Here is a 12452-nt window from a genome sequence, read left to right on the forward strand (position 1 = left end):
TTAGGGTGAGAGGTATGCTAACGCTGCTCCATTTTGACAACGGTATTTCCACTTATTGCAAGCCTAAAGTTGGGATGTTAGGACCATCGAAGTAATTATTCCTCTTGCGTCGGACTTCCTGATAGTTTCAGAGAGGGGAGCAACATGTCGAGGAGGGAAAACACGTTTACGAGTGAAAAATGGAGAGCTGTCCCGGTCCGGTGAGCTGAAAAATGGGAGCATCAGTATCGCTCTGTGTAAGTTTAGCTTCGGGTAGCCGTTACTATCTTAATACATTCTTCTGTGTTTAGCTGCTAATATCGCGAGAGGCAGAGCACCTCGCTCACTGTTTTATCAAGTAGCTCCAATGGATAAATAAAGTATCTATCTATCTATCTATCTATCTATCTATCTATCTATCTATCTATCTATCTATCTATCTATCTATCTATCTATCTATCTATCTATCTATCTATCTATCTATCTATCTATCTATCTATCTATCTACACAAAAAAGACAACTGTTGGTTGAACAGTATTTGAAAAGTTGGTTGAACAGTATATCTTAGTTAACGTTAGCTATATGTTGTTGTCTTTACTTGTTAAATGTACATTAAATTTCATGTCGCTTTCTCGAGAAATATGCCATTAACTGTGTCCTGACTGACTGTATATTTTGAAAGCAGCTAACGTCTTCGCATCATAACATGAATCATTGAGGTCCTTGTCAAAGATCCTCAAGCAAGTGGGCACCTCTAGATCACATGAAGGAGGGTTTGACATGACAGGCATCCGCTTTTTTTTTTTAAACATTTGATTTCTGTATTTGAGTCATCGGCTGCATGCCCTCTTTCGATGCAGAACGACCCGTCTTCAGTGAGAATCCTGAAGCCCAGCGCGAAGGTCAGCCCAGAGCTCATCGCTCCCACCCTGGTTTCAGAGCCTGAATTGGCCGCCAGGTGTGTGTTTGGTGTCGCCTTGGAAATACTGAGAGAGGAAGGACAGATGGTCTGTGGAATACCCCTTGTGTTAAGAGACATGGTGGAGTTCCTGGATAAGAATGGTAATGGAGGCACAGCCTTTTTGCTGTTTTTTCATTCATTTGTATCCTACACATCTACCGTCTGAATTCCTTCCCTCTTTCTTTCACTCGCTTTCCCGATGCAAAACAATAGGAATGCACCACAGAGGTCTGTTCCGTCTATGTAGCTCAGTTGCGCGGACCAGGCAGTTGAGACAGCAGTGGGACAGTGGAGAGAGGGTGGACCTGGAGCTTGAGGGAGATGTCCCCACTGTGGCTTCGCTCCTCAAACTCTTCCTACGGGAGCTGCCCACCCCCATAGTTCCAGAACCCCGGCGCAAACAGCTGGTTCTGAGTCTCATGGGTACTAGGAAAGGTACTTGGAAATGCTACTGGACTTTATAGTAGAGTATAATTGTATGCATAATTAAATGCGGTTATTGGTGTTATTTAGATTTGAGTATGTCAATTCTGAGCTCCATCAATTTGAAAGCTATAGTACAAGCATTAAACTGCTGAGACAGGAGATTAGCATTGTAGGGAAGCTGTCAGTCTAGGCCTGTTGTTGGCAAGCATCTGCCTGACTGAAGTGTCCCTTAGCAAGTGGCTGAATCCCTTACTGATTCAGCAGTAATAATCTTGCATTCTAGCCTGTATGTGGGAAAAGACAAGGGAAGTGAGCATGTCCCAAAGAATAACACATTCATATAGACTACAGTATAAGCTACAAGGGAGTCATTGGGTAATTTTAATAGTGTTGACCCAAGCTAAGGGGAATCAGCTGAGAGGTCTACAGTGTCTTGTGCATTCCTGAGTATAAATCTCAGTCACCTGTGCTCAATGTAGTACAGTAACAATAGACACAGCAAGGGCTTCAAATATAACTTCATCTAATGATTTTGATTTGAGTAACCAGGTAATTATTTACTCAATAAAATGCAACTAGTACTGATAAGTTAATTACTTAATTGGAACTCAAATCGTATGTTTTTTGTGTGTATTATAGTTGATTATAATGGGGCGGTTTGGTCCTCTTTTATAAGGTTGTTATTATATTCTTAGATTTCATGCTATATTTAATGTCAAAATGTGATGTGTCCAGTAATCAAACATACCAACTAATGCAATATATATTAGATTATATGCTGTATATTCCTAAATACCAAAGACTCTAGTGACTGGAGTGTATGTTAATAAATATTGTTTTGATGTTTTTGCTTATTTTCAGGATATACAGTTGACACAGAGATGAACCAGTCTCTAAGAGAAATTCTTCACCACCTCCCTGCTGACAACCTCATTATTTTGTCTTACCTCATCCACTTTTTGTCCAGAGTGGCCGCTCACAGCCAGTCAAATCACATGCCTGTGGAAAATCTGGCAACCATCTTTGGGCCTTGTATATTCCAGTAAGTTGCTGTTGTTAATGCCTCATTCAAATCCTCGCCAGTCCAGTACTAGGACGAATGGTTCCTCCAATCAAATAAGTGCAGTCTGGGTACACTCTGACATTAACCTTGAACAAACATTTAGTGACTTGTCAAAAAAAGAGTTCCCCTGTATATACATTGTAAAACTTTGGTTTCCACACTTAGTTTTGAAAAGAGATACAGCTGGAGAGATTTCTCTAAAAGTTTGGTCAAGAGTAATCTGGAGTTCAACACATGAGCGTGCAGATGGTGAAGTGAATGGTTATGGTCTCTCTTCAAGTTTGTGTTTGTCAGATCCAGATGTAGAAAAAATACTTTGTCTGTTTGTTATGAAAGCAACCTTCTAAATGTCTGGCCCAATTCATCAGCCCCAGTTGTTATGTGTCAGCTCCATTTTTCCAAAGCTGCACTACTAAGTTTGGGTGGAGTTGGGTTTGTTCCTTCAAGGAAATGGGCGTGGATTATGATTGATAACAGAACATGACACACAGAAAGACAGACAGATATTACAGAGGCCATCAGGATTTTGTCAGTTGCTTCTCATCTCCTGTTTATAGAACTCTGCTTTCTCTGTAAACAAATATATTCTCCCTAGGGGGACACACTACCATTTAGATTTGTGTTGTTTGAGTTTCTGCCATTGTGGAAAAGACTTATTTTATTGATTCAACACCCTTTCACTGTTCTCCCATCCCTTGATCTCCCAGTCTCATCTTTTGTATGTCAGTCTTGTTTTCTTCTGAAAGTTAATGGCATGTCAGTGAAATGTGGTGTTAGTCACGCTGTTCTGCATATGTGGGGAAAATGTCAGATGATTATAGCCAGAGGAAGAAGAGTTCGTCAGGGGGTGTGGAGTTGGCATCAGAGGCTTGGAAAAAGTTGGGGGTGGGTTTGGGTTGTGGTAACTTCAGAGAGTTGGAGGAAGTCCTGCAACAACAACAGAGGAAGAGAGGAAGGGTATAATTGTTTAAATGAAAATGATTATAGAATGAATGAGAGAACATGCTGCAAAAAATATTCAGTTGAACAAAGCTACTATTTAATATTGATGATGATGATGATAATGATAATAATAATAATAATAAGCTTTATTTCTATAGCACCTTTCAAAACCAAAGTTACAAGTGCTTCACAAAAGTACAGTAGGATAGTACCATACAATAGACTGTAGGGGCAAAGATAGGAAGAAAAGAGAAATAAAACAAAAATTTAAAAGAACATCATACATAAAAACAGGGAGAACAACAATAAATAAAAAGAAAGGAATAAAGGAAAAGACCCTAAAAAATATCCAAATGCTAGTGTGTACAAGTCTGTACAGTTTTTAAAAGCTTTTTAAACTGAAGCATTGACTTGTTCCACAGTGCTAAGACAGTAAAAGCATGGTTCCCTTTTACTTTAAGCTTGGACCATGAAACTTTTAACAACATGTAATTCTTAGATCTGAGGAGTATAGGTGCAGAATAGGGGGTTAAGATACAGATACAAACTGCACAAAATAGGGCTAAAGACTGAGCCTTGTAGGAACCCGTATGACGAGCATATGAAAGCAGTTGAAGAGCTTAACCCCAAGTTCCCACCCAGAGCAGAATCATATGTTCAACTTTATTTAAGGCTGCACTCAGGTCCAGCAAAATTAAGATAGTGAGATAACCAGTGTCTGCACTCATTAGGATGTTATTTCTTACTCTGAGTAGGGCTGTTTCTGTACTGTGCTTTTTTCTAAAGCCAGATTGGAATTTATTGTTTACTGCCATTATCTCTAAAATATGCTTAGCAACTCCCTTTTCAACGGTTGACAAACATTGTAGCACATGCTCTTCCCATGCAGCATGTGTGACAAGTTCTTAAGCAATGCCCCCCCCCCCCCCCCCCCCCCCCTTTACATATTTGTCATCTAAGCCTATTTCTAAACCGCCACTGTATGTGTCTGTTATGTAATCCATGTGACAGGCTGCCCATTCCAATTGACTTGCCTGCCACATAAACACACATCTATTAATACTCAGATTTTTCACATTCTCTTGGCTGGGTGTATGGCTTAGGGTTACCTACCATGTATACATTGGATAAGCTCTAAATAAAACCCAGAATGGGTGATGTCAACAACAACAACAACAAAACATACTACCACATACTAACTTGACAAATAACTGCTTCCAGGTTAACATGTAAGATTTGGGTCTGAGTTGGCACTTACTATTGTATTGTGAATGTTGTAACCAGAAACTCCACATATCTCTTAGAAGTTTTCAATGTAGCTTTAAAAAGCTATAAAAGCTTTTACTGCCTGTCTGTTTATTTTTGTCACTTTTGGCTGTTAGTTTTGTTTGTTATGGGAAGATTTATTTTCCTAAGTGTGATTTTAATTCACCATGCACAGTCTGACCAGTATCTTCGTTCAATGCTTTATATGCCTCCTTCCACTAGATGGAACCATTTTCCATTATGGTTGTTGCAGTACTTGACAGAGGCCGATTTTGAATACATGGTACATTGTGCATGTGAGATTGTGTTATTTTTGTCCCATCTCTTCTTTATGCAGTGTTCCTGCAGGACCCATGATGCTAGAAGAGCAGACTATGTGTAATGGCCTGTTGCTCCATCTTCTCCTGCATCAGAAAGTTCTCCTTCCAATCCCAGCAGAGAACACACTGGCCTCCTCCTCACCCCCTCCTCCTACTCTCTCTGCTCTTTCACACTTTGAGGTGAACCATACATGTATAATTTTTTTTAAAATTCCCTTCAACAATTGTTATGTCATTAATTCAATTTCATGGTCTGTCTATATGCACATTTTGATTACATCAATATTGCAGTAAGGAATCACAGCAATTACCAAAAAATAGAACAATTTTATCTGTGGGCCACAGATATGCCAATCTTTGAACTCACGTATTATATACAGGTTATCTGAAGGTTGTGATGTCTTCCAGTTGCCTTGAAAAAGAAGGTGGGAGGGATTGTCAATATATTCATACTCTTTATAAATTATTAGGCCTAATTGATGAATTAGATGTCAAACGATGTCAAATTTGTGTGTAGTATGAAAAAGATTGTAAAAGGCCAAAATTTAATTTGGGGAACACAGCAGAAACCCTGTGTATAGTAAATGCAGATAATGCAAAATTCCTTTGAAGTTTTATTGTCTCTCTGTTGTGGTCTGTTTTTGTTCACTCCTGTTTTTCTTGCTAGATCCGTCCCAGCAGCTGTCACTCCGAACAGAGTAGCATGGAGAGGTTGGAGGGAGAGGCCACCTCAGCCTCAGTGACCAGTGCTGTTAACCAAACAATACGGATGCAGTCTCAACTCAACAGGTACTGTTATTACCTTAGCAGCAGTAACTGTAACTGCGTAAGATAGATAGCGCTCCCTTTATGTATTGTATCTTTTCCTGGGGGAATAATTATGGCCTTTGCTTTTTTCCTGTAGCATTTCACTGTATATTTAGCATTGTTTAGTCAGTTATCAGGTTGATGGTTGTATCAAACTGTAGTTTTGTTTTGTCAGTGTCAGACAGTCCCACTTATTCTCTGGAAACTAGAGCTTTTCATTAGTGTTACACATTTTATGAGATGATCCTCCAGAAGGAAGGGAAAACCTAATCAAAGGACACCACTTCTGTTTTTGACATGACCCCTCTGTCTGGCTTGTGAAATATTTCAGTTCTTTGGGTATTTCTTGTTGTCTCACGACCTCAAGCTTACTAGAAAGCACATGAACAATCAGTAGAACATATGTGTGATCCTTCAAACTTAAACAACTGAAGTTAAAGTTCAATGGTTCAGACAAGCTTAATGAGATGTTACAAAATGAGACTACAGGTCAGTTATTCATTCATTCATTTAATAGCCTAAGGCTGACAAGTTGCAAAAAAAATTGTTACCTTTAGGGCAGGTAGCAACACTCTGTTGGCTAGAGATCAACACATGTCTACACAAGCTGTGACACCCAGTATCTGTAGTCGACAGGAAAAGGTTCTGTTGCTTGTACAGCTCACTGTCCTTTCATTCTAATGGCAAGTAAAAATAGCATCACTCTTTTGCTGCTGGAAGGACCAGAGAAGTAGAAACAATGACGAATTGGTCCTACAGACAGAATCAACATACTAAAAACCACATGCTTGTGGGGACATTTTCCCACTCAGAACGTAAATGCTACTGTGCCATTTTCTATTTTTAAATCGTTACTTTTATATGCTTTATGTTTTTTTTGCCCTCAGGCAGCATGCGACATGGCATTCACGTGCACTTACTGACTAATTTTGTGGCTGTCAGCCATGTGTGTGAATAGAGGTGTTTGTCTGGTATCTTCATTTGTGTTTGTGTGTTGAAGGGAGTTCTGCTCGACGCCAATGGAGACAAAAACATTTTCTTGTTGTGATTTTAAGCAGACAAGTGCTGTGGTTCTGTTTACTTTGTGATGAAAAAGATTTTTTGTTGCGGACTGAAGGTAAAATGAGATATGAAGGTCACAGAAATATTCAAAGGCAGCAGCCTGGCAGACAGATGTCAGACTGGCCAGCCCATAATTAACCTACTGTCACGTGTCAGTTTAAAGAGGAATCATCAGTAGATGAAGTTGTACCAGTCCAACAGGTGGAATGAAATGTGTAGTGTGTGTGTGTGTGTGTATGTGTGTGTGTGTGTGTGTGTGTCTTTCCCAGCTGACATGGGAGAGGGTTGGTGGCTGTCCAGGTTTCTGCATAGCAGCACACCAGCAGACACAGCCCTCTATTTATTTCCACAGCTCACATTGATGCATGACACTCGGTGAAGGGACCCACCTGCCAGATGACTGTTTTCGTCCATCAGTTTGCCCTCACCCTGTTTATTAAAACCAGACACTGAGGCAATATCTCCATGTAGCCGAGAGAAAGAAAAGGTTCATCTGTGTAAAATGTGGACACACCACTTACAGATATTAGATTCTAAGCTGTAAAAATCTGTCACACCTGCTGAGGAAGAGTGCCAAGCCAGGTTTGCATGTACTCACCGCCTCTATGTGTTTGTTTTTTAGCACTCTTAGGGCAAACAAATATCAATAATTTTTCATCTAACAGCTTCTCACTCTCATCTGTTTAATAGGCAGAAGATGCTACAGCATTCCAACTGAGGGGTCCAGATTAAATAACTACAGTACATATTGGCGTATAAAAGTGCAGTTTATTTATTTATTTATTTATTTACACACACTGTGACAAGAGCATCCAGAACAAGTAACCACATTTCTCATGGTTCCTTTGTTACAAAATGTTTTAGGACCTTTTTCAGTTATTTGCTTCTGTACGTCTGTAGCCTGGGATTTGTCACTGTCGCTATTGTGCTTTCTCTAAAAATGTCTGCCGTTTGCATGCTGTTCCGTCTGGCCATGTCTGAACCCCTATGCTTCCCACTAACGTCACAGTCCATATTGATTCTAGTCTAATTATACCAGCAAAGGATTTGATTTAATTTTCTGTCTCTTACCATTTACACAAGATAATATTCCAAAATTGTTGATTTAGTTCCAACAGACAGACAGAGGGTTTTTCAGTCAGTCATTTATGAATGTTCCTTTCATATCAGTCATTTCACACATTCCTAAAATAATGAGGTCTTGATTTGTAGGTCAAGAAATATATTTGATATATTTGTTGGTAGATAACATATGAATAATGTCTATGTCGGCTTGTTTTTTTTTTAAATTCAGTGTTGAACTTCACAGCAGTAACTCTGATTGTGCATATCAGTCAGAGTTTAAACTGATGTGTTTGAGTGTGAATGTATGTAGCTCCATGCACCGTTGTATTTATTTACCAATTTGTGTGTGTGCTTTCTTGTCTCTTCCTCTCTGGCCTACTTCCACCTATATAACAGATATAGAACTGGTATTCTTGACCCCAAATATGAGTATGTGCTGCTCTATGTGACTTTATATCTGTGCCTGCGTGTAGTAGTGTGTTTGTCTGTGGGCATGGGTAATTGAAAGGGGTGGGTCAGCTCTCTGCCTCCGGGTGTCACTTGTGTTGTTGACTATCTTGTACTTATCATCTGTGCTCTTTATGTCTTTGGCTTTCTCCGTCCCTCTAAAGCAGCAAGCTGTTCACTGTTACATGTAATTCGTATGTTAGACTGCTGTGAGTTTAGGCGTTTCAGGAAAGGATGTTTTCTTGTCTCATCTGCTTCAGCATCAGTGACAACAACCATGGGTCTACAGTTCTCCACAAGTGAGTGAGCTCATGCCAGGCAGGCAGTTGCTTTGCAGCAGGGGTCAATAATGCATAAAACTATTCTTAGCATGCTGGTATCTACCAACAAAGAAATGTGTGGTTTGACTAATTTGTGCATCTTAGAATTTGATGATCAGAGTTTGTTTTTGCCACTTTTGACAGCGTTTGTTGAGATGAAGGATGTTTGAGGAAGGGAAACTTGAAGCAGAGAAGTATTTAATGTTGATAATGCTGCCTGCTGTCTGCTCGGATCATTCTTTGACTCATATCCTAAGCAACAATCATTAGTTTCTGATGCTGTATGTTACAGTTCTAGGGTCATACGCCACTTTAAGCAAGTACGTGACTGTTGGGCTGTTTTTGGTTCACATCGCGGCAAATTGTTGGTGCTTGTTTTTGCTGGGAGCAGCTCATTAGAGCTTCATGAGACATGTCGTAGTGAACCTTTTGATTAAGCACTGCTGATTCATGACCTGCTGAATGTTTGTTTGCCAGACTACCTGCTGTAGAGGCAGCAAAGTATTTGTTTTATATTCTGCTGCTTCAGTTGGGATTTTTATTCTCTCCCCACCGTCTTCAAGTCTATCTATCAGTATTGTTTTGTCATAACAAAAGTTCCTTGCGATTCTTGATGTCCAGCCTACTACCTCATTCCATTTTCACTGTAATCTCTCTCATCTCTCTTCCTTTTGGCTGTTTTGAACTTTTTGATAACACTTTCTCATTAGGCACCCTTTATGAAGGGTTTATAAATTTGAACATGTTGTATTGTGAATTTTATTAATAGTCAATAAATCTTTTACTAATGCTTTATAAAGCAGAAATGAACCATGAATAAAAAATTAACTTTAGCTTGGCAGTTTGTGAAAAATCTTTTTGCCTGGTAATTATCCTCCTCCTGTATGACATTTCTTTGTCACATTTGACATTGTTTTTACGTAGCCCTATTGTTCTTCAGGAAGACCTCTACAATGGACGGTTCAACAAAAGTCTTCTGGATGAAAGGCCACTGAGCATCTGGAACAAAATCCATTTATTAACAATTTATCAACTTATTTTAAGTGTCATGAATTATTGTGAGAGCCCTATTAATGATGTTATCAACATTTGTAACCACAGAATAGTAGTTCTTATTTATGTGTTATTACTGAACTACAGAAAAAAAACCAAAGTGAGTGATTTATTAACTATTAGAAAGTCATTAATAACTTATAAACACTAATAAAGGATTCCCTTAGAAAGTGTATTTTCCTTTCTCCTCTTCTCCTCCAGGCCTCACTCTCTGTGTCTCTGTCTCTCCATAGTCCTGACACACTGGCGTGCGAAGGTTGTGAAACCAGCTCTGACGTCAGTGCTGACATTCAGAAACTGATTTCAGACCAGGAGGTTTTGGAGGAGAAAGGTGAAAGTACGAAGGCAGGCCGTTTGCTCTCCTGCCCCACTGACCCAGGGCCAGAGCAGCATCTGCACCAGAGTGGACCGTCTCCAAAGGTCCAAGTGAAGCCACTGGAATTGTTGTATACCACACATGGGTGAGTGTGTTTCCTGTTTGTGTTCTCTTTTCTCACACACAGATGATATCTTCCCCTCAAATGTTAGGCAGCAGCAAATGTCACAAATGTTACCCACATCATTTTCAGAAGAAACATTTGACCCTTTATTCTTCCCATCTGCCTTTCTCAAAACCCAAATGTACAATAAGTTTTCATAGATACAACATTTTGGAATTGTGTAACTCCTCTAAAGGTCAATGTTATTCTTCAGCAACAGGACCTTTTCACAGATGACACCGTTCACCTCCATATCAACGGAGAAAGAGGAGACAGAAGTAGACGAGGTACGGGATAGAAGTACACCTTCCTCAGCCATCAATGATGTCTGCTTAATGGTGTGCATTATTGATTTTTTCTTATTTTTTTAGCTCTAATATTCTTTGATTCTTGTTTTTTTCTTTTCAGGTGAAATTTTTATTTCTTTTTCTCTACCTTTGTTGAGCCCATTAAACTGGGCCTTAGGCACTAACATCTCTAGCTGTGAATATCATTCAGAAACAACTATTTATATGGTCTTTCACAATTATCTCCACATCTACACTGTTGCCCATAAAGTTGGAACAATTTTGTTTTCAGACACAATCCTCTGTTTATTCCTATTTAAATGCATCAGTAATCACTTTTGACCAGGTGCAATGATTACATTATGTGTCCCAATTACCCAGGTGAAATGAAGTAAATCACATTGTCACAATCATTTCATGGAAAGAGGTAAAAAATATTTTATTCCAGCTTTATGAGCAACAGTGTATAGAAATGTGGTTAATACAATACAGTACAGACAGCTGCTTCCTCCCACATATGCTGAAAGATACATTTGCTAGAGTGTTATTATACTAATTATAATTATACTTATGATTTTTAAAGTGGAAAATCTTTTAGCACATAAGAAGGTGTTATGACATGGATTAAATTGTTTTTCAGGCTTCCACAGATGCAGGGCAGACATCATCTATTTCAGACCGCTGCATGGCGAATGAATCACAGAGAAAAACCCAAATGCAGAGGCAGCACGCAGAGAGGTGAGAGGAAAGCTGCGCATTAAGACTACAAATATGTTGTTGCAGTTGTGTTTTTCTCCTTTGTTTCTGCTTTGTACTGCTTTCATAACAGCAAACATTTGTTCTTAGTTCTTGTCATATAGCATTTAAATAACAAAAATCAAAGAGATGTGCTGCTGTGAAAGGGGGTGTGGTAGTAATTTTGGAGCCGTTACAGTGTATCAGATTTAATTTTATCTGATCGTTCTGGATGTTACAGTTGTTTTTGACATCCTCCACTCATGTACTTGGTTTCTCAGTTCAGCTCATCTCTCATCCCTGCAGTCAGTTGGGAAGTAGGTTATCAGAGCAGTGTGCTGCTCACAGTCATGGTTTTGATATGATTCCAGTCCAAATAACACTGACTGCCACAGGGGCTCACGTGGAGCAGACCAACCAGCTAGCTATATTAGGTTGACCTAGCATGGTGGCCCGCTGACTTTTTGTTTGCCTCCAGAGAGCCGCAGGACAGTTCATCTCAGTTATGCCTCATTAGTGTCAGACATGAATAAGCAATAACCTTAATGGCAGAGCCAGATGACTGTCTGGCCCGAAAGCTACATAGAGCACTGGCAGACCTGCCTGTGAGCAGATTTGATACATTATTGATCATAAATACTGGCAGAGCACAATGTGTATTGGAGTCACATGGACTGGGATTTTACCAGAAGGAAAATACTATATTTTACTATCATTTAATGTGATTTTATTGTATTTGCCTGTTGACAGAATTTTATTTTTCAGTCCACTATGCTGCACAGAGTACAAGACAGAAGACAAAATCAAAGCATCTGAATGGAAGGTAAATAAACCTTTGTTAAGCCTATGGTTTCCATCTTCAAATAATTTCCACAAGCAACTACTTAAATTCTTGTCAGTGAGGATCATCCTGTGATAGTCAGGTTTGAGTGTTTGTAGACAGAGTTGGTAGCATAGCTGAGCAGATTTTCAGTAATGACACCAGGCATACAAAGGGGTTACAATATCCGTAATGATAGATGGTTTTGTTTAGCAATGGCTAAAAATAGACACACAAAACGCCCTCTTTAATCTTGAGGGACATGCAGCTGCCTGATGATGATGGCAATGACTACAATGGTAACTGCTTTCCAATCTGGGGAAATTAGTTAAATTTGAAAATATATTGGTGTTGACGTTTGTTAAATAAATTATTCAAATAGTTATCTCGTGAAAAAGATTAAAGGAAATAAATGAATT

General features: G+C 39.2%; 1 protein-coding gene across 6 annotated transcripts in view; it reads left to right on the plus strand.

The window, feature by feature from the left end:
* Nucleotides 1-12452, plus strand: part of LOC111663781 (protein FAM13A-like) — a 20297-nt gene continuing 7845 nt past the window's right edge. For 2 of the 6 annotated variants that reach the window (XM_087177091.1, XM_087177088.1), the window contains exons 1-10: nt 1-236; nt 841-1042; nt 1155-1376; nt 2229-2409; nt 4976-5138; nt 5626-5747; nt 9946-10173; nt 10388-10529; nt 11119-11216; nt 11979-12036. In XM_087177091.1, coding sequence (XP_087033217.1) covers nt 213-236; nt 841-1042; nt 1155-1376; nt 2229-2409; nt 4976-5138; nt 5626-5747; nt 9946-10173; nt 10388-10529; nt 11119-11216; nt 11979-12036 — 1440 coding nt within the window. In that variant the 5' untranslated portion in view covers nt 1-212. The remainder of the gene's footprint in view (nt 237-840; nt 1043-1154; nt 1377-2228; nt 2410-4975; nt 5139-5625; nt 5748-9945; nt 10174-10387; nt 10530-11118; nt 11217-11978; nt 12037-12452) is intronic. The other 4 variants (XM_087177089.1, XM_023418102.2, XM_023418103.2 and 1 more) reach the window with 4 other exon arrangements.

Source organism: Seriola lalandi, unplaced genomic scaffold (assembly GCF_002814215.2).
Source record: "Seriola lalandi dorsalis isolate HSWRI2012SDOR001 ecotype SW California unplaced genomic scaffold, Sedor1 jcf7180002054580, whole genome shotgun sequence".
Lineage (NCBI taxonomy): Eukaryota > Metazoa > Chordata > Actinopteri > Carangiformes > Carangidae > Seriola > Seriola lalandi.